We start from the raw sequence: 21,837 nt of genomic DNA on the forward strand, positions 1-21,837 counted from the left end.
TGTGTGTCGAGGAATCATGATAGGACTATGGTTGTGATATATGCTTTCAAGTGTTTTATTGTTTGTAAAAAGATCGGTGTGTGGCAATGCATGACTAATGGTACTGAGATCAACGTCCTGCAATTCAAACCATATACCAAACTAAGGCTCCAATTTTAGAATCTGCCTGTCGATTTCGTCTTGGTCTTCCATATGGAAGGTGCCAGTGTTGGGTGGGCTCGTTTTGTAAGTGGTTGTGTCTTGTGGTCGTAGGTGTCGGTGGGGAAACGCAGGTTTCTTCATTGGGTCAAAGTCGGGGCGGCTCAGGGTTTGTTGGGCAAGCGTCGATTTGTACCGTGAATGCTATATCTCTCTTATAGCGAGAATAGCATCCGTCTCTCCTGAAGGCGCGCACATACAGGGCCAGCCCGTTAGCTCAGGTCATTCGCTTGTGCTTAGGTCGCTCGCTCGGTCGGTTCCACGTACTGGTTTGGTGCTTTTTTTTTCTTTTTCATTTACTATTCTTTCGGTTTTCATTCCTCTTCACCCTTTTTTTGGTTTTATGTTTTTCTTTGTTTACTCGTCGGTTTTCTTTGTTTCTTTCATGGTTTTACTGGGGTTTCTTTCTTTCTTTTTGTCTTTGTTTCTTTCTCGATTTTCTTTGACTTTTGCTTTTCATTCTTTTGATCTCAACTCCTTTTACATACACATTCAGTATTTTTCATATACACCAGAAACATTTTTTGTATACACGTTTACATTTTTCAAATGCATGATTAATATTTTAAAATAATATTTTTATGTCTATTTTTTCATACATGTTATACATTTGTTTATATATCAGGAACATTTTTTATATAGACGTTTAACATTTTTCAAACACATGATTAACAACCACGCATGGGGGAAGGTTGGGATGTGCGACCCCGTACCTCCGGCGCACCTGACGATGGGAATGGATCAGCGTTATCCATTGGGATACTGGTCCAGCCATAATTTCAAGGTTGAAGGATCTTTTGGGCAGACTTCATAAGAAAATTGGTACAGGAAGCAGGTCATCGTCGGCTGACCGGGATAAGCGGGTCGACCCAAATTTAGTGATCCAAGGCTCTAGTATGTCGTTGCAGTGCACATGCCTTTTCAAGGTTGTTACCCCTAATACTTATATTAATTTTTTTTAATCTATTGACCCAAGACTTTTTTGGTTTCAGAGTTACAAATATGCTACCTTACGATGTAAACGATTCATGGTATGTAGTTGCATATGTTCCTTTTTTTCTTTGAACAAATAAATTCTAAATATCCTAACCTAATAGAAATCCCTTCTGCTAAATGATGCTGTTTTTTTGAACGGGTAGATGATACTAGTTGAAATAATACTTGTTGTATAAATGCTCTTTTATTCTTGTGCAATCTGGTATTGAAACGGGTCAGACCATGTTGCCCAACAAGACATGAGTCCACTCGGTATTGAACAATTAGGCCGGCTCCATGTCCGTGACAGAACAGACGGGCCGACAGGGACGAGGTCCGTGCCAGAGCGGGCCAGCCCATTCCCAAATCGCAAGTCTCGTTATAGCCACGTGGACAGACACTTTCAAGTGGAGCTTGAAACTCCTCTAAAAAAAAGTGGAGCTTGAAACTCACTCGAGTAACCCGGGCCCACGGGTCAGCACCTTCCTCCAGCCGCCACCACGCACGGCCATCGGAGCGCCACAAAGCCCAGCTCCCCACCACTCTCCCTCCTCCCCCGCCTCCGATCGCGCAGACAGCAGACGTGCAGCCCCTCCGGCCGCTCGCTCTCCGGCGCCCTTCTCCAGCGGCTCCTCGCAGCGCAGCGCAGGTACCGGTTGCCGAACTCGACCCGCGTGTCGGGAACTCGGGATCTGGGTGCTGGACTGCTGGTACGTTTGATCTCCTGCGGGCGTGCAAAGTACTCCCTAGTTTATGATTCTGCTTTGTACTACTGTGTGTGGTTTTACACGAACCTTGCGCAGACCCTGCTACTTTTGTATTATCCATTTGCACGGTGAATGAAATTGGGAGCTCTGCTCCTCAATTTCAAGCTCCTCTAGTAGCAGGTGAACTGTAAATCATTATCCATCGATTATAAGTCAGGGAGTTGCCATGCTTTACTTTTCAATCAGTGTTGTACCTTCAAGTTTGGGATCCTTCTGCAATAAGTCAATTATTATTGTGCTGCAATACCGAAACTCCAAAATGTTGATCCACCTGTTTGTGTTTGGGATATCTGATACAGCGGCATAGATGGCTACTGGGAGGGGCATTAGCCAGCTTCTGAAGAAAGTATTTCGCCAGCACCCATCTGTAAGTACTTCCCAAATCTTTAAAAAAAATTACCATTTCAAAAAATTAGTTTACCATATTATGTTATTCACTTTTGACTGTTGGCCATTATTAATTTACCATATTATGTTATTCGCTTTTGACTATTTGCCTTTAACCTGAAAAAATAGAGCCAGCATCTTAAGTCACTGTAGTTGGTCAAAAGTGTTATAGTTACAACATTACCTATGCATGCACCAAATTAGTACTATTTATTAGTTATCTTGTACTTCTTCTTACAGGGTTCATCTCTTCTTTCTTCAACCCGGATATATCATGGAGAAGGAATCACTGGCTTCACTGGACTGAAAGCATTGGCTATTCTTGGAGTTGGTGCTTCTGGCCTTTTAAGCTTTGGTACAATAGCGTCAGCTGATGAAGCAGAGCATGGGCTCGAATCTCCGAGCTATCCCTGGCCACATGAAGGCATTCTTAGTTCTTATGATCACGCATCGTAAGTAAAATCATATTCTCTTGTCAAACAACTTTTCTTGACCAGTTTTGACTCTAACAAATAGCATGGAAGCACAATAGCTATTTGATCATACATACAATATTATGCTTGAGTCCACTTAGGACAATATAAAAAAGTATACAATTGTTCTTTTTCCATAAGCCGGCAAATTGCGTTGGTGTTCCACTATTGGAACCAACAACAGAGCAACAGTCCAAGTTCAGCAACAGGGGAATAGTAGTACAATTATGCTATCTGTAAAAACCTTCTCTTAAATTGGTAATATCTCTTGTAAACCTCTTTAATTCTTTTGAAAACATATGAGCAGAATAAGGCGTGGACACCAAGTTTATCAGCAAGTGTGTGCCTCCTGCCACTCGATGTCTCTGGTGGGTGTTGCCTACACAGAGGAGGAAACAAAAGCAATGGCTGCTGAGATTGAGGTGGTTGATGGGCCCAACGATGAAGGCGAAATGTTCACGCGCCCGGGTAAGCTGAGTGACCGTCTCCCACAACCATATGCGAATGAGCAAGCAGCTCGATTTTCAAATGGTGGAGCATACCCTCCAGACCTCAGCTTGATCACAAAGGTGACCGACTAATGGATTCTGGTTGCATTCATCCAATATTTGGCCTCAAAATTGTACTCCCTCTGTCCCACAATATAAGAACGTTCTTATATTATGGGACGGAGGGAGTATCTCACCCTTTGCTAACATTTTTGCAGGCCAGGCACAATGGCCAGAACTATGTTTTTTCTCTCCTTACTGGTTACCGTGATCCACCTGCTGGCGTCTCGGTAATCCTCTCTCGTTTATATTTGGTGTTGATGGCTTCTTGTGGTTCTCAATTTGATCTTTCCCAGTGTATATACTTTTATTATGCGTAAGTAGTAGCAGCAACCATGTGGATACAATGGACTCACATTGGCGCACGATGGCATACAGTTGTTCTGGATTGGCACTGAATTTACCCAAACTTTAATCCTTTCACACTATTTTCTTCTAATGGTTCATTATTCGAGCTAAACATGTATGCATTACCTAGTATATTTCCCACGCTGACACATGCAGTTTTGGAACTGTAGTTAAGAATTCAGATGTGTTTTTTTGTAGGTTCTTCTTATTACAACATGTTGTGACTTGTTGGTGCTGCTAGATAGTCATTTTAGTTGTAGTGGCATGTTGATCAGCCTGATAAAGTGGGGTTGGATATCCCACAAGATTGTCAGCTGCTATTCTAAAGAGTATGAATAAAAATCTTCTTGGGAGTTCTAAAGAGTATGAACAAAAATCTTCTTGGGAGCTCTATTTTTTCTTTGCTAGTTTTATGTATAACCAGTTTTAAATGTTGGACCCCCAGTTCCCTATAAATTATAAGCGTCATAGCTAAACTCTAAGGTGCATTATGCAACTGGGTTAACAATATTATCACTAGCCTTTATGCTATTCAACTTCAAGGTTTGGTCTACTAAGTGAAGAATCTTAAAATGCTGTGCCACTCTCTGGTCACTAAACCTAATTTTTTTCACTTGGAATTTGAAAGGATTAGCAACTTCATCTGAGATTTTTTTTTTGAAAAATTCCTCTGAGAATTCTACTGTGAAAAGGAATATTGTAATCAAATTTTCCAGTGAGTATGCATCTTTCTCTCTTGATGGAAGTTGTCTGGTAAGGTAGTTAGCTTGTTTTGGTTATACCCTCATAAAATTCACCCCCTAGCCTATTCGTATTTGCTCTCTGATTGAGTCTTAAATCTTAACCTTCTGCTTTTGATTTAAAAATCTAGATTCGTGAAGGCTTGCATTACAATCCCTACTTTCCTGGTGGCGCCATAGCCATGCCCAAGATGCTTAGTGATGGAGCTGTCGAGTATGAAGACGGTACTCCTGCAACGGAAGCTCAGGTAAGTCTTACTTTTCTATTGTGAGCATCACGGAACTTGTGCCGCGGATTCAGTACTAAATTAAAGGATGGTTTGTTTCTTCTGTCTACAATTCCAGATGGGTAAAGATGTTGTCTCATTCTTGTCATGGGCAGCTGAGCCTGAGATGGAAGAGAGAAAGCTGGTAGCCCTCTTGCTCTACACCACCCATTTTATTTGAATGGCAGCATAAATTATCTACTCCGTAATTGCTTACTCCACCTTGTGATTGTGTCATAGATGGGAGTCAAATGGATCTTCCTACTCTCGCTCGCGCTTATGCAAGCCGCGTATTACCGGCGCATGAAGTGGTCAGTCTACAAGTCCCGCAAGCTGGTCCTTGATGTGGTCAATTGAGGACCAACGCTTGGTTTTCTTCAAACATTTCTTGGGTAATTAGAAATATTTGAAATAAGGAGTACATGATGTACGTTTTCACACTGGCATGGTTGCCATGCATGCCTAGAATGCATTATTCTTGTCTACAATTACTCTCATCTTTTTGGGGGACACGGTTTTCAAAATTTGAAATGTCAACAGTGCCAACAATCATCTAGCAGAAATATCAGACAGAGATTGTAAATATATCTGTGCTTTGTTGATCAAATTTACTTTTACTTTGTTTCTTAAGTGGCAGTTTCAGGATTTGGGGAATATATGTATAGATAGTGCCGCAAGCCAGCAAGTCAGAAATCCATATTTGCATTCTAACTTAATTACAGTCTACCATCAACTTTTATATTTGTCATAGCAATTAGAATCAAATTAAAAAGAGGAATGGGAAGTCCAAGGAGACCGGAGCTGGTATCACCGGGAAGAACCGAGCAGGGCGCACAACACGACCTCCACTGATTTTTCTAAATTGTTACATTACTGGAAAAAAATCCTAGGCTACTACGAGATGTATGAGTTGTTCATTTTCGCCTTCTGTTGTATCCATGAACTGCTCATCTTGGTGATTTGTGAAGTGCTCATCAGCTACGTAGTTTATGAATAGGTCATCATGATCTGTGAGTTGTTCATCGCCTATGCAATTTAAGAACTGCTCGGATTTATGAATTGCTCACCTTCAGCCATGTAATTCAAGAAGGATTTGCCATGCTTTGCAACTAAAATTGCCACTCGGCAAACATAATTTGTCATGAAAAACATTTAATTTGTCATACTCATCTCTGTGAACACACACATACTTTATCCCTATTAGCACATCTGAGATTGCACTATCATGTCCTGCATGACGGCCTATGTAAGTAATGGTTGGAAGAATTTTCTTTAATTAAGACTCCCTTCGATCCATAATAAATGTCGCAGCTTTGAACTAAGGCCGTGTTCTGAGTGGAGGGATAGAAAAAACATAGGAATATAAACCTGTGAAGGAATTGGGTTGCATGTAGCTTGAAAACCTTTGTGATACTCAAATAGAGGATCGGCTAAAACTGAGGTGTTCGGGTCATGGGATAAAATCCAAAGAAAAAGCTAATTGTTGGTACCCACCAAGTTGTAGGCAAACACCAGCACTAGGGCGCAGCTAGTACCTTTCTTTCTCACATACAACATTTTATTTGGGGTACTTCTGCTTTTCCTCGGGCATCCGCCAACAAATGAGTTTGGAGTAGATTTTTTTTCCTTCGGAATAAACACAAGAAGCCAGCATTTCTTTTGGAATACTGTACTGCTATCCGACAATGCGAACACTTCAAAGGAAAAGCATTCAGCAGGAATTCTTGCGTGTAAAAATCCTGCAAAATTCCTGTGAAACGAACGGGCCTAAGGTTATATATTTTTTTAAGATCGTGTAAAATGGCGTGCATGTCTAGCAGTGAGAGTCTTTGGACTCATACAGCCCAGTAAAAAGCCCAGATAACTGCAAAAAGAAAAAAAATCCCGCAGCATCCATCATCCATCCATCTCGTCGCCCCGCACCAAACCAAACCCTCACCGGCTCGCCGCGACCCACCGCCGGCGCGGATGGGAGCACCCAACGCCGGCGCTCTCGCCGCTTATCCCTAAGAAGTCCGCGCGCCACGCATCTGGTACGTCCTCTTTTCCCTCGCTCTCCCCTCACTGCTAGGACGTAGTATCATTCTAACCTCTCGTCCTCCGCCCCGATCTCTGCAGATTAGCCGCTCGTTTCCTCCCAGGAGATGGCGACGGGATCCATGGAGGCGGCCCTCATGAGCGATCCGACGATCAAGCTCCCAGACGACCTCCTGGTCGAGGTCATCTCGCGCGTGCCCTACAAGTCCACCTGCTGCTGTAAGTGCGTCTCCACGCGCTGGCGGGACCTCATCACCCACCCCGACCACCGCGAGAAGCTTCCCCAGTCGACCCTCACCGGCTTCTTCTACAAAACCTACGGCATGGGCCGCGATCCACGGTGTCCACATGTTTACCAAAGCGTCTCGGGGAGCTGGTGCCCTCTTGACGCCTCACTCTCGTTCCTACCTGAATGCAAGGAGCTCGACATCTTGGATTGCTGCAACGGCCTCCTCCTCTGCCGACGCCGGACTGCCCCCAAGGCGTTGGATGACCCTGGGACGTTGGAGTACGTGGTGTGCAATCCTGCTACTGAGAAGTGGGTATCGGTGCCCGCCACCGAGTATTCCTTGTTCGTGAACGATGCTCGCCTGGGATTCGACCCGTCCGTCTCCTCCCACTTCCATGTGTTCGAGTTGGTAACTGCCGTGGCTTTGAATCTGAATAATAAGTATGATTATTGCATCGAAGAGGTGGGGATATACTCTTCCAAAGCTGGTGGTTGGACGCATCAAATTGTTTGGGACAATCCAATTGAGATACTCTGCTTATCAGGTGGCGCATTTTTCAACGGAGTGTTGTATTTACGTTCTGATAGTGATACAGTTGCAGCCATCGACGTGCAGGGTAATTATAGGATCATTCCTATTCCTACTTCACCTGATGCTCGTGGTGTTCCTAATGTTTATGTATCACGGGGACAATTGTATCTCACAGATCATGGTTCTTCTGAACTGTCAATCTGGGTTCTTGAAGATTCTATTAGTGAAAATTGTTGGACATTGAAGCTCAAAGTCAGCTACATGCAACTGGTCGGAGTAGAGTATTCAAGCGCCGGGGAACATTATGGTGTTATCTCAGCCCACCCAGAAGACAATGTGATGTTCATAACTGTAGAATCTGCATCGAGGATCTTTCCGCAGATGAAATTATTTTCATACGAAATGGATTCGAGGGAGCCGCGGTTCATATGTGATCTTGGACGGAATTCAAGGTGCCCTTATCTTCCATATGTTCCTTTGTTCTCGGAGTCATTGGCGGACGGGCACTAAATGTTTGTGTATTGAAGCCTTCACAATTGTCCATCTTACTGATGATGATAGTGAACTTAGATCTTGAATATGAGTAATCTGGGTAAGTTGTGATAAGCTGTTGGTGCTTGACTGAAGTCATGTACCTAACATTATGCTGCGAGCTATTCAGTCAACTTCTCTGTTAATCATGGATACGTGACCGTTATATATAGATACGGCATGTACCTGTTGGTGCTTGAGTGATGTACTCCCTCCGTAAACTAATATAAGAGCGTTTAGATCACTACTTTAGTAGTCTAAACGCTCTTATATTAGTTTACAGAGGAAGTATATAACAGTACTCTGCCCGTGTTTGTGTAGTGTTATATATATATTGGAACTATTATGAATATTTTAATATCTGCATTCTGGTCTCTGTTATTTCTCTATTGGGTATACCAACTTTTATTTGCGGCAGTACATGATAACATGAATGGTTATGTTGTTGTTCTTAATCTGTCCTATAATCTATCTTGTTGTTTGGGTGGACCTGGAATGGCCAGGGCTGCTGTTGCATTTCCACGGAGATTCAGTTGTCTTTGGTATTTCATTTATGTGCACTATTTTCATGTCTGCTGAAGCCGAGATTCAGTTTTCTGATATATGAACTGCTGTTTCCATGCAAGTGCTTTTTTGCCTTTCTGGTTTTGATTGTGTTCGTGTCACCTTCAGTGGTCTCAAAGCACGGTTCCTCCAGATGCAAGTTCTAACAGACGAGTTGCCCGCTTCATTCATGGGGACTGGGGTTGCAGATTTATCAACACAAAAACTTCTTATTGTTTGTTCCATACCGTAATTTTGATTGTTTGTCAAATGATATATATCTGGAGAACGTTCAGATTGAAGGCAATATGGTCTGCACATTTGAGTCAGTTCTAGATGAAGAGTGAGATTTGGCATGCGTTGTGCACCAGGATATGTGGTTGGTATGTGTAGTGGATGGCATTTGTGTTGATTTGTTCAATTCATGAGCAAAAATTGTCTGATGGTTTCTTGCTGCGATCCAATCTTCAACGCTTGTACCTGAACATTTTTTAAGAGTTTAATGTAATTAAAAACAGTGTTCGTTGAATTTTAAAAAATGTAACTATAAAATTATTTATGTATTAAAAATCTTCTTGTAATTTAAGAAATTCATGTAATATTAGATGAGAAATTTGAAATTACTCGTTTCTTGTTGAATTATTGTTTATATATTTTACAGGAAAGAAGAAAACAGGAAAAATAAATTTATGTTTAAAATGTTTAATAATTACCAATAAATAGAAACAAAAAGGGAAAAACTAAACATGGAAAGGAAAGAAAAGGAAGAGAAAACCTACTTTTGATAGATAATAAAGATAATAAAATGAAAAAGACCAATAAAAACTTGAAAAACAAAAGAAATAGAAGAAACGTCACAGGCCTAGAATGGTGTGGTGCGTCCTTCCTGAACTAAACGGTGCACAAAGCGTGGAATAGGATGCCTGATGCACATTCAACCAAGTAGATAAATGTAAAGCAGCTTGATTAGGTCCAGGGTACGGCAGGGGTTGTGTTGAGAAACGATAAAGGTAATTTTATTGCAGGAGGTTTGAAAATTGATCATTGTGTGGACACTCTAACAACAAAAGCTTGGTCTCTTAGATTTGACCTCATCATAAATTTTGATAATCTCGAGGTGATTGAAACCATAAATAATGGCTAACGGTTAACAGGAGTAGCGGCGGCAGTTTTCGATGATTGCTATTTTTTAGCTTGTGATTTTTCTATTTGTAGATTTGAACATTGTAATAGAGAAGCAAATAAAGTTGCGCACGAGCTTGCTAAATTGGCTAGATTTTCCTCTATTATTGACTGGTTTGAGGAGCCTATGTATGAAATTGTACCTTTCCTCACGAACGGTGTATCTGTTATATCAGTTGAATAAAGTTCATATGTTTTCCAATAAAAAAGGGCCGGGGTTCTCATAGTTTCAGGAGCAAAGATGGCACACGCCAGGTGCACGTTAGGCTAGTACTCCGGTAGTAGTTAATTAAGCTTTGCTTAGCTAGAGCGTAGCTAAATCTTTTTGCCAGCACAACGTAAGCCTCGATCTTCGCCTCATTTTGTTTATTCAAGATGGTGAGATGATTGACGTCACTGCCTACGCAATTGAACCCGGTGGACACACACTGGTTCGTCTCTCGACGGTATACAATCGACTCGTCGGACGGAAGGGTGCAATCATGCAGTATAATTTTGAATTTATTTTGCTATTAACATCTCACTATATATGCAGCTAAGGAAAATATCCAGCTCCATCGTTTGGAAGCAAGAAAATATTCATCACATGTAGCATAGCGTCACCGATTCTTTTTTATTGAGGCAAGCGTCACCCATATATATGATAGAATAAGTATAATTACTTAGTGTTAGGTCTTAGTTCATTGAGATTTAAGCAAGTCTCAGTCAAGTGACATAACATGAATGAAAGAAGAAAAAAGCTAACTTTTTTTCCATAGATCTTAATGTAAGATCTCATAGATATAGCATCGACTAGTATTTTTAGTCGACCGAGGCTTAACAAGACTGAATAAGTTAGACTAGCCACAATGAAGAGTAACATACATATATCCTCAGACTATGTTATTATCTTCATAGTGGGTAGTAACATAAGTATGGTAACACGCGAAGCCTCATTTATTGAGTAATAGACTCATATTGCATTGGGACATGTGATGTTACAGTAACTAGCTAAATTACTCAAACTACCTCTCTTCTCATTAACTCATTGCCACATAAGCAAATTTGCTGAGTTGGACTCGATGTTACTGCTGAAGTTACTCCCATTGTGGCTAGTCTTAAGTAACTCCTACAGCTAATTAAGGGCTAACCTTGTTAGGCGAGCCTTGATACCAAAACTTATCTCGTCACACCACGAAATTTTAATTTCAAGCCAACCGACCATTGACCAAATACTCCGGTGCGATTCCCCTGATCCCCTCCACTACAAATGCCCCGGTCCGCTCTCGTCTGACTCCACCTGCAGAGACCTTCTGTTCCTACTACAATGGCCCGCTTCGCCACCCTCGCCGTGCTCCTCCTCTCCCTCCTGGCCGTCGCTAGCTGCCGCGTCCTTGAGACCATCCCCGACGACCAGGGCCCACCCAACGCCGTCCTCCTCACCCAAGATGATCAGGCGGATGCTGCTGCTGAGGTGACCCTTCCGGCTTTGCCCACTCCGGCCGTCGCCGTGGACGAGGGCGTGCTCCAGCTCCCCTCCCACCGCCGCCCCTGCCACCTCCACCGTCACCTCTGGTGGGCGCGCCACCACGGCCTCTCCCACCACCGCGGCGCGTTCTCCGGCCCGGGCGAGCCTCGTGTCCATCCCGCCGTCGACGTCGTCGTGCCCACCGATCTTGCCCGCGGGGAAGAGCAAGAGCCCAGGGAAGCTGAGCTGGAGGCGGTCGCGGAGCCTGACCCCGACTCACGCCCGGACACCGACGCCGCAGAGAAGCTGCCTCATGGCGAGGAGGAGGAAGAGGCAGCGAACGCGTGGAAGGTGGAGATGATCAAGAGATTCCGCCACGGCATCCGCTTCCACCATCGCCACCACCACGAGCAGGACAAGGATGAAGGCACGAGCATGAAACTGTTCGAACGCTTCCACCACCGCCACCATCTCCGCCACCACCACGACCAGGACGCGGAGGAGGAGGTCGACCACCAGCAGGACAAGGACGAAGGCCCGAAGATGAAGCTGTTCCGACGTTTCCACCACCACCACGCGCATGACAGCGACAACGAGGTCGACGAGGTGGAAGAACTGGCCAGGAGGCTGAGCGAGGCGATCACGAGAAGGAGCTTCGGCCATGGCGGCCCCCGCCAGCACCACCACCACCACCATGGAGCGGAGGGCGGGGTGAAGAAGTGGTTCAAGGGCCTCATGAACCGATTCTAGACGTACCTACGACCGCCGGCCGGCGGCTGGTTGATTTGGTCGTTTAATTACTTTGGTTAATCTGTTCTCTGCACTGTGTGCGTGACGTGGAGTGCTCTGCCATTTCGTACCTTTTTTTGCTTCCTATTCCACATTACATTACTACTTGTGTTGATATATGTACTGGTGTGCTAGTTTACTCAGGGCTGTGAGATTGTACGAGCAGCAATGTTATGTGTTTTTCCTGCAGATTAACCAATACATTTGTCTTGTATGTGTGCAATTTTATTGTTATCTCCTAGGTTCGTATTAAAACTGGGTATGTTCATTGATCTCTGTTTTACCCCTCGCGTTTGCATAGTTTTCCATGTTCCTTATGTTACAAGTTATCAATTGTAGTTCTTTAGCGTTGCATAGAGCTAAAATTTAAACAAAATTTTGACGAAACTTCTGAGATTTTGGTGGGCGCCAAAATATTTGTAAGTTTGCAATTTCCGGTCAGATATAAACTAATTTCAGAACACATTTATCAATATTTTTGAATAATCCGGTGAAATTGATGGATCAAAATGCAGATTTTTTTACCTGAAATGATGATAAGGTCCAAAATTGTTATGTTAACGAAATATTAACCATCGTTGCTGCTTAGGAACTCAAACTCTTGATACTTTGGTGTTGGTCTTATTTTCCTTTTGCGCGGAGACGATTTGCCCTTTCATTTTAGCGCATATACATTCAGAAAATGCACCGGAGCTCCTGGGTGGTCCACACCCCTATACGGATATTAAATGTAAAAAATACCAAAAAATAAAATAAAAACTGAAATTTGAGGATATCAAACTGGGTTCTCAATCTACTCCTGTGTGAAGTTTCATGAATAAAATACCAGGAAATGTATATGTGGCGAGGGAAATACTGTCCGAATTAAAATTCATCCAAACAGTTTTTTTCTACACATAAGAAACTTCACACGAAAGTAGATCGGACACCCAAATTTGATATCCCAAAATCCCAGATTTGTTTTTCAAATTTCTCGGTATTTTCTTGAACTTAATGTTCATACAGAGGGTTGGAGCACCCAGGAGCTACATATCCTCTTCCTTACACAAATTTTCCAACCTCTTCACCGGTTCAAGCACACAAACTATCTTTAGTACAAAGTTCGGAATTCTTACAAGAATAACAAATTTTAGGCCTCCACATATGGGTCCTGCCTAGCTTACCATCATCTTTTCTGCAATTGCGCAGGCACGCAGCTGGCAGGCGGCCAGGCGTCAAGAAATTTGGTATGCATTGCTTAATTTGGCTGAAGAGATTAATTGTACGTGCAGATCACATTCACTCCCCCGCTGATAGTGACAAAGTCAGATAACTTCAAGTCTTTTGAAAGCATCTCCAGCCACGCCCCAGGACGGCCCCCAGAAGCCTTTTTTTAGCACTGACGTTAAAAAAGTGCCCCAGTCACACCCCCACAGACTCATTTTACGCCGGATTTAACAAATCTACGGCCGGCGCTCCAATCCCAGGAATCGGGGGGCAGCTGGGGCGCCGACACTAGTTTTTTTTGCTGCAAAAGGCCCACTGCCAGCCTCTAATCTCTCTCTCCTTTCTTTTTCTGACTAGCCCCACCACGTGCAGTGCCAGTGCATGCAAGAATCTCTTCTTTCTCCCGCATGCCTGCCGCCCCTTCTCCTCCACGCTCCACCACGCCCTCATCCGCCGTCGCGGCCTGCGCCGGCTCCGGACGGGCGAGTGCGGCCGGCGAGCGGGCGCGGTCAGGGCTCCACCGCGCCACCGGAGCTCGCCGCCTCTCCGGCCGGATCTCCTTTTTCTCCCGCATGCCCGCCGCCCCTTCTCCTCCACGCTCCTAGCAGCGTCGCGGCGTCCGCCTCCCCGGCCGGCTCCGCCTCGCCTGGCCGCCTCGCGGGCTCCCGCAGCCGGCCGCCTGCGCTCCCTCCCGCCGCCGGCGGAGACGATGCTGCTGTGGGGCCTGGGCCAGCCGGCGTCGCACCGCCCCAACGCCTTCGCGCGGCAGGGCTTGCCGGCCTTCCCCATCGACGCGTGCGGGCGCCGCCTGACGCTCCACCAGCAGCCGTCCTCCTTCCGGGGGGCTTCCGGTGTCACCGGCGCCGTGGTGTGGGACAGCACCGTCGTGCTCGCCAAGTTCCTCGAGCACGCGGCCGACGGCGGCCTGCTCTCCGTACGCGGGGCGCGCGCCGTGGACCTCGGCGCCGGGTGCGGGCTCGTGGCCGCGCTGCTCGGCGCGCGGGTCGTGCCGACCGATTTGCCTGACCGCGTCCGGCTGCTCCGCAAGAACCTCGAGGAGAACGTCGGGGGGTCGGCGACGGTGGCGGAGCTGGTGTGGGGCGACGAGTACGAGGTCGACCCGGAGCTGCTGCTCCGGCTGGACCCAGAGCCGCCGGAGCTGGTGCTGGGGTCCGACCCTTGGAGGCGGCCATGAGGGAGTTCGAGATCGGGTGCATCGAGCAGGAGCAGTGGCACCCCGACTTCCGCACCAACCGCATCGCCATCTTCATCCTCCTCAAGAAGACGCCGCCGTCGCTTCCTGTCTCGTCGCCATAGCTGCTCAACCTGAATGCCAATGAGCAGCAACAAGTCTGTCTGTCGGAAGCCGCTGTCGTGTGTTGTGCCGCGCTGGAGCCTGGAGCCACCCACCGACGACGCGACGCCGTGCTCGGAGCTCGTGTGCGTGTGTTGCGCCGTGATTGGAGCTCGCGTGCGTGCCCGAGCGCAGGCCGCCGCGCGTGTGCTAGGCAGCGCGTGCATGCGCAGCAGCAGCCCAGGCAAAAGAATTCGCCGGCAGCCCCCCAAGGGGCGAACATAATGCCAACAATAGCCCAGCCCATTTTAGTTTCTTATTAAGTCTTGTACTTTTTTCTACTGTTGCTGGGCTGGCCGTGTTATTGCAGCCTAATGCCTTTATTTTTCCAGTTGTTGTGTGCTTTTGGGCCAGCGATTTTTTTGACTATCGAGAGTTTTTGTAGATGCTGCTCGTTCTGGCAGACTGGCCGGGCCAGTAGTTAACTTTTTTTTACGGTGAGGACCAGTAGTAACCTTAGATGTCTCAAAAACAAGTAGTAATCTTAGCCGTTTGCATGATTTTCCTACCATCCGGCCTTTTGTTGTTTTTTGTTTGGTTTTTCTGTTTTTGCTTTTGTTTGTTAAATGTTTATTTTTCTTAAAAATCAGTTATTGCTTCACCATAAAAAAGAACTGAAAGCTTTGTTTACATTTATAGTAATATTTTGGAAAAAAGTGCTTGTTTATTTTTTAAATTATTCATCATGTGTTGAAACAATTTTTTTTTAAAAACATCATGTATATTAAAAAAAATGTTCACGGTGTGTTTACAAAAACAGAAAATAACTAAAAATATGACAACAAAATAAAATAGGCAGAAAAAAATAAATATGATAATAATAGTAGTAGTGATAATAATAATAATAATAATAATAATAATAATAATAATAATAACACCACAAAAGTTGCACTTTGAAAGACATGTAGTTGTAGTCGCGTCTACACTGTGACTAGTGGATGATATGCAACTGTCCCCCTCCTGACAAAAACATCACTGAGTTGCAGTCACGTTGAAGACATGTAATTGCAGTCGGGAGTGACACTTGCAGTGGTGTGTTTAATGGCAGACATGAAAAGAAAAAAGTTCCACACCGATAGTAGACATGTAATTACACGCGATTTAATTTACATGCAATTGTGTGTGATCGATGTATGTGCAAATAGGTGGTAATATTTTTGAAAAAAATAAAAACTAATAGAAAACAGAAAAATGGGGAAAAGAAAAAAAGAAAATAGGAACGAAGCTGGGGAACAATCCAGCGCGAATGCAACACAAAGCAATGACAAAAAGAACAAAAAACAAAACAAAAATGCGTGCTTGAACACCTGCCCAACCCACAAAAGCATGCTTGGTGTCAAGTATGCAACTGTGCCCCCTCTCCTGCCCGCCTATGGGGAAATGAAGGTCAGTTGCAGTCGGATGGTTAGACATTAAGTTGCAGTTGGGAGCGACGCTTGCAGTTGCGTACCTAGTGTCAGACATGCAACTGGCCCCTCTCCCGCCGCCCTACAACGTAAAAAAGGTCAGTTGCAGCCGGATGGGTAGACATGCAATTGCAGTCGAGGGTGACACTTGCAGTTGTATGCCAAGTGTTAGACATGCAACTTCCCCTACCTCTCTCGGCACCCTCCAACAAAACAAAGTTCAGCTGCAGTAGGGGGCGACACTTGCAATTGCATGCCTAGTGGCCGACATGCAACTGCCCCCTCTCTCACCGCCAGCTGACAAAACAAAGGTCGGTTGCAGTTGGATTGGTAGACATGCAATTGCAGTCGGGTACAACGCTTGCAGTTGCGAGCGTAGTGTTAAACATGCAACTGCCCCCTCTCCCGTCGTCATCTGACATAATAAAAAAAGTCAATTGCAGTCGGGTGGGTAGACATGTAGTTGCAGTCGAGGGAGACGCTTGCAGTTGCATACCTAGTGTCAGACATGCAACTCCCCGCTCCCCTCTTTGACTGCTCACCGAGAAAACAAAAAGGATAGTTACAGTCGGGTGGGTAGACATGCAGTTATAGTCGAGGGCGACACTTGCAGTTGCATGCCCAGTGTCAGACATGCAACTCCCCCCTCCCCGACTGCTCACCGAGAAAACAAAAGGATAGTTACAGTCGGGTGGATAGACATGCAGTTGCAGTCGGGGGCGACACTTGCGGTTGCATGCGTAGCATCAGACATGCAACAACCCCCTCTCCCACGGCCTACCGACAAAACAAAAGGTTAGTTGCAGTCGTCTAGGTAGACATGCAGTTACATTCAAGGTGACACTTTAGTTGCATGCCTAGTGTCAGACATGCAACTGCCCCTCTCCCGCCTCTCTTCGATGAAACAAAAGTCAGTTGCAGCTAGGTGGGTAGACATGCAATTGCAGTTGGTGGTGATGCTTGCAGTTGCGTGCCTAGTGTCAGACATGCAACTACCCCTCCTTTCCCGTCGTCCTCCGACATAACAAAAAGGTTAGTTGCGGTCGGGTGGGTAGACATGCACTTGCAGTTGCATGCCTAGTCTCAAACATGCAACTACCCCCCTCTCCCGCCCACTAGCAAAACAATGGTCAGTTTCAGTTACCGCTGAAAGTTATTGAGTTACCATTGTGTTTTTAAATTCCTCCCATAAATAGATGCCAACCGCTACCCATGTTCTTGTGCTTGCAATGACTCAAGCAAACTTCACACACCATCGCCTGAGCGCATAAAAAAACAAACAACACGAAGATGTTAACAAGGATATGAAAATGACATATTTTATGACCAGACAAGCAAACAACGGTTTCTTAACTAGGATATGAAAAAGCAAACATATATGCATAGATGATATAAAAAAAGAAACAATTACTAACAAAAATATGCATAAGTGGATTATTTCTTCCGTATAAGTAGATATATTAAAAGGATGTGGTCACAAAAATTGAAAATGAACATATTTTGTTGACTAACAAACAAATTCTGCTACTATCAAAAAGAAACATTTCAAAAACTAGACAGAAAAACAAACATACATGCATACCTCTAGAATGTCTACTTGAAAACTAACAGAACTCTGCATTGACTAACAACAAATTCTATTGCATTTAAAACAAAGAAACGTTTCTATTTGAAATTACTACAAACTCTGTTTGAAAAATACTAGACCTCTGTTGATCCTCTGCTAAGAATGGGGAAATGGAAATAAAACTCACTAACCTTTGTTGATCCAAAGTATATTTTGACTACTGGTAAAAAAGAAACTATTAATCTGCGCTTTGTCCAAACTACTGGAACAAACAAATCCCCCTCGAATGGGAAAAATGAAGATAACTACTAATCTCTACTTAAAACAACCTACTGGAACCAACAAACAGAAGAAATCGGAGGAACACCTACTCTCAGATCTACAGTATGACGGCTAAAAAAAAGAGGGATCAGAGGAACGCCAACCCAGCCCAGCGAACAACCCACCGAGAAAACCTCCCATGTCCCCTGACACAAAGAAGCCCGACAAACAAACAAACGGGCTGGACACACGTGTTACACATGCTGAAACAAAATAATCCACTTCTAGCGAGAATCTTGAAGCAAACAAAGATCCGACGGATGGCGCGTCGACTGAGACTTTACTAAATCTCAGTCGACTGAGATTTAGCGAGTCCGTTAAAATAATGAAAGCTAAAAAGGACAAAAAAATAAACTAAAAATGCGACAATAAAAAATAATAACAAAAGAAAGAAAAATGGGAAAAGAAAAGACATACAAATGATAGATAAAATGAAAAAGGAGGAAAATGAAGAAAAAGAAAAGACAAAGGACGAGACAACGACAGCCTAAAAACACACATTGAGATGCGACCTGAAAAAATAAAACAAAATGAGAAAGACCTGCACAACAAAGTCACAACGCGAAAACAAAAAACGGCCCAAACAACGGAAGACACAGACAAACAGAGAACCGGGCTGGACACTCTCCTTAGCAGGCTGAAAACAAAACAACCAACTCTCCAACACGAATCTTAAAACAAGTAATAATCATACGGCTGACACGTTGACTGAGACTTCGTGAAGTCTCAATCGACTGAGATTTAGCGTCACCGATAACTTTACTAATTGGCATCGATGATGCAATCGGCGAGGACCGTCGGTGGAATGCAACGGTGCTCCGGCGACATTCGAGAGCTACCACTGCTTTGCCATATTGACCTGGACATATGTAGTAGTAGCGTTTGATTAGGACCCGCGTTACTGTATTTGAAAGCTTGTGACTCGTGCAGGTACTCTAGTGGAGTAAAGGCATCTCCAACACCGACCCGCAAACCTCTTGCAATCATCCGGACCGCGTTGTCTGGATCGCGGAGCCCATTCAACGCTGACATGTATCGGTCCACGGAGCGGTCCGCACACGATTTCTCCTGCAAACTGATGACAAAAGTGGAGAGATTTGTGAGAGTCCGGACCGACCCAAAGCCCGCTTCTGACCGCCCTGACGCAGCAAAAATCCCTAACCCTCCCGCGCGCTCATTCCGTCTGGCGCCAGCTACGTACCCGCATTCATGCCGCTGTAGAGCGTGCCGCTCCGCATTGAACGCGACTCAGCCCGGACGCGACCTCTCATTGCCTCCGTCATTGAAGCGGCTCGCCAGCCAAGGGCGCCGCCCGCTGCATGCCCGGCTGAACATGCCTCCTTGCCGCATTCATACACCTCCATTAAACCTGTGTGGAAGCCGAGAAACCTACTCCGGCCACACGTTCGCTCATGAGCGGCCCGACATTAAACGCAACACCGGCCGAGCTCCTCCCGTCCGCCCTCTATTTAAACGAGGCCAGATGCCGGGCAAGAATCGCACCCCTCCGCCGCTCCCCCTATCTCCTTCGGACCCCTCCGCGACTCACCACTCTTTCGATGGCTTCCGAAGAGCAGTTCTTCGGCATACAAGCTGGCTGGGTGGTCCGCCGAGCCCATCGGATACGAACGAGGCAGTTCGCTGCTCCACCACCCGCTCCTGACCCGATGGAGCAAGTGGCCGCTCAAGCCGGCGCGTGATTCAGCAACTCGCCGCTCCAAGCCCACTCGATGAGGAGGGGCGAGTTGCTCCACGCCGGCATGGCGTGGAGCACGACGGCACGGGAGTCATCGCTTCCGTCGACGACGCCGCGTCATACCGCGCCTCCCGTGCCCGCGACCGCACCTCCTGTGGCTGCAACCACGCCATGCAGACAGAGACAGAAGCCGGGTGCGCGAAGAGCAATGAGTTGGTGGCCAGCGCCTTCGTGTCCACCTTCATCGTCGAGGAGAAGTAGAACACTGGAGTCCGCTGCCGCTTGGGTCCCATGAAGGCCACCGCCGAGGCGACGCCGGCGTACACATCCAGTGTCTTGCCCTGTTCTTCTCTTGCGAGGACCTCCGTCGATCCCACATGGACCTCCCTCGATCACACAGCTAAAATTTCAACAAAATTTCGACGAAACTTCTGAGATTTTGGTGAGCGCCAAAATATTTGTAAGTTTGCAATTTTTAGCCAAATTTAAACTAATATCAGACCAAATTTAAATCAGGTCATTTTTTAAATAATCCGGTGAAGTTGATGGATCAAAATCCAGAATTTTCCCCTAGAAATTTTAGTGAGGTCAAAATTGTTATGTTACCGAAATACTAAACCATCGTTGCCAGTTGGGAACTCAAACTCTTGCAACCTTGGTGTTGTTCTTATTTTCCTTTTGCATGGGAGACGATTTGCCCTTTCATTTCAGGGCACATACATTTTCCTTTACAATTTTCCGAACCTCTTTCGCCGGTTCAAGCACACAACTATCTTTATTACAGAATTCAGAATCTTTAAAAGAACAACAAATTTTAGGCCTCCACATATTAGCCCCGCGTCTAGCTCACCGTCATCTTTTCTGTAATTTCACAGGCACGCAGCTGGCAGGCGTCAAGAAATTTGGTATGCATTGCTTAATTTGGTTGAAGAGATTAATTGTACGTGCAGATCACATTCACGGGCCCGCTGATAGTGACAAAGTCAGATAACTTTTCTTCTCCTTCCTTGTCTCGATCCGGGAGGGCTTCAACTGGGAACCTTTTTGTTTTTTGATAGATCGACTGGGAAAGCTTAACAACCAAGTCTCCAAAGTTTGTCTGAAGTATTAGAAGGGAAGAGGAAGAACGCGTGCAATCACACATCACGTGCATCACCATAGTTTTGGTCTACGCTCCTCAGTCTTCTGATTTGTAAGCATCTGGCACCGATCATTACCCAACATAAACAAAGGCGTGACGCGAGTTTGATGGACACTCAACTTTAATTTTGGCATCGATGATGCAATCGGCGACAATTAACCGGCGGTGGAATACAACGGTGCTCTGACGACATACGAGAGCTACCCCTACTTTTGCCATATTAACCTCGACATATGTAGTAGCAGTAGCGTTTAATTAGCACATGCGTTACTGTATTTGAAAGCTTGTGACCCGTGCATGTACTCTACTGGAGAGCGCAGACGCAATTGAATCTGGCAGACCAACCACCGTTGGTGTTCTGATTGACGAGTGTGATTCGTGTGTTTTTAAGGGCGATGGATGGTGTTGTTGCTTGTTGCATTTCGCTGGTTGCGTTGGCTACCTTTATTTCCCTTTCCTTTTGGCATCCTTTGGTTGTGTGCATTCCTAATATCTTGATTATGCTCTTGATAAACTGTCATTGCAGTTCCCGAGAAAAAACAATCATTGCAGAGGCCGGGTGTAATTAATATAATCATGATATTAATATATTATCCGTTGTCGTAAAAATCAGCTAGCTAGCTTATATTATATAGATCGAGCACACTATACTTTTTGGTCGGGATTTTCTTGTGTCTATCAAGTCATTCATGCAATTTAGATCTTGCACACCAGTATAGAAAGAGTTACTACATTTTTTTTCCAAACTCACAATTTATACGTTGCAGCAACGACATCCGTACAAACTACAAATGCTGCTATGTTTGGCTGGGTTTGGCGATCAATGGCTGGGTTTGACAAAAGAGAGTGAGAATTGCCTGGTTAATTGGTGGAAAACCAGGCTAAAACCGATACAACGCAATCCACATGACATGGGCATCACTGACCAACCTGGCCACCGAGATGGAACACAGATCTACAAAGAAGAAAGACATCGGCTGAGAAGTCGCAAGCCTCATCGTCATCACCGGTTGGCTCCGAATGGGCGACTCCGACTTCACCATAGTGCTCCAACAACGAAGCCAACCCGCAAACAACTACATAGACGGGCACATGCCAACGGAAGGTCACACGTGCGAGCAATCCACAACTCTGACTTTGACGACGAGCTTCGC

At 45.3% G+C, this 21,837-nt stretch overlaps 3 protein-coding genes and 1 pseudogene across 4 annotated transcripts; all 4 read left to right on the plus strand.

Annotated features, from left to right (window-relative positions):
* The first annotated feature begins 1,610 nt into the window (after nucleotides 1-1,610).
* On the plus strand, nucleotides 1,611-5,319 carry LOC109768172 (cytochrome c1-2, heme protein, mitochondrial). Its single transcript, XM_020326905.4, has 8 exons — nucleotides 1,611-1,883; nucleotides 2,240-2,307; nucleotides 2,568-2,779; nucleotides 3,108-3,369; nucleotides 3,507-3,578; nucleotides 4,568-4,684; nucleotides 4,782-4,847; nucleotides 4,943-5,319. The coding sequence occupies exons 2-8, from the start codon at nucleotides 2,248-2,250 to the stop codon at nucleotides 5,057-5,059; spliced, it is 906 nt and encodes a 301-aa protein (XP_020182494.1). The 5' UTR covers nucleotides 1,611-1,883; nucleotides 2,240-2,247; the 3' UTR covers nucleotides 5,060-5,319.
* A 1,270-nt stretch (nucleotides 5,320-6,589) lies between these two features.
* On the plus strand, nucleotides 6,590-8,165 carry LOC109768178 (F-box protein At5g07610-like). Of its 2 annotated transcripts, XM_040404714.3 has the most exons (3): nucleotides 6,590-6,735; nucleotides 6,821-7,585; nucleotides 7,676-8,165. In XM_040404714.3, the coding sequence occupies exons 2-3, from the start codon at nucleotides 6,847-6,849 to the stop codon at nucleotides 8,008-8,010; spliced, it is 1,074 nt and encodes a 357-aa protein (XP_040260648.1). In that variant the 5' UTR covers nucleotides 6,590-6,735; nucleotides 6,821-6,846; the 3' UTR covers nucleotides 8,011-8,165. The 2 variants fall into 2 exon arrangements, with proteins under 2 accessions (XP_040260648.1, XP_020182500.1); XM_020326911.4 differs by having other exon boundaries at nucleotides 6,821-8,165.
* A 2,849-nt stretch (nucleotides 8,166-11,014) lies between these two features.
* On the plus strand, nucleotides 11,015-12,247 carry LOC109768173 (uncharacterized). The gene has a single exon (XM_020326906.4). The coding sequence runs from the start codon at nucleotides 11,063-11,065 to the stop codon at nucleotides 11,951-11,953; it is 891 nt and encodes a 296-aa protein (XP_020182495.1). The 5' UTR covers nucleotides 11,015-11,062; the 3' UTR covers nucleotides 11,954-12,247.
* A 1,385-nt stretch (nucleotides 12,248-13,632) lies between these two features.
* On the plus strand, nucleotides 13,633-15,060 carry LOC109768177 (uncharacterized; annotated as a pseudogene).
* Nucleotides 15,061-21,837: the final 6,777 nt, after the last annotated feature.

The sequence above is a fragment of the Aegilops tauschii genome, chromosome 3 (genome assembly GCF_002575655.3).
Source record: "Aegilops tauschii subsp. strangulata cultivar AL8/78 chromosome 3, Aet v6.0, whole genome shotgun sequence".
NCBI classification, from domain to species: domain Eukaryota; kingdom Viridiplantae; phylum Streptophyta; class Magnoliopsida; order Poales; family Poaceae; genus Aegilops; species Aegilops tauschii.

Excerpts from the sequence above, each read along its gene's own strand:
- LOC109768178 (XM_020326911.4), top strand. The coding sequence starts at position 6,847 with ATGGCGACGGGATCCATGGAGGCGGCCCTCATGAGCGATCCGACGATC.
- LOC109768172 (XM_020326905.4), top strand. The coding sequence starts at position 2,248 with ATGGCTACTGGGAGGGGCATTAGCCAGCTTCTGAAGAAAGTATTTCGC. Across the intron at positions 2,308-2,567 it reads TATTTCGCCAGCACCCATCT|GGTTCATCTCTTCTTTCTTC; the intron begins GTAAGTACTTCC and ends TTCTTCTTACAG. Across the intron at positions 3,579-4,567 it reads ATCCACCTGCTGGCGTCTCG|ATTCGTGAAGGCTTGCATTA; the intron begins GTAATCCTCTCT and ends TTAAAAATCTAG.
- LOC109768173 (XM_020326906.4), top strand. The coding sequence starts at position 11,063 with ATGGCCCGCTTCGCCACCCTCGCCGTGCTCCTCCTCTCCCTCCTGGCC.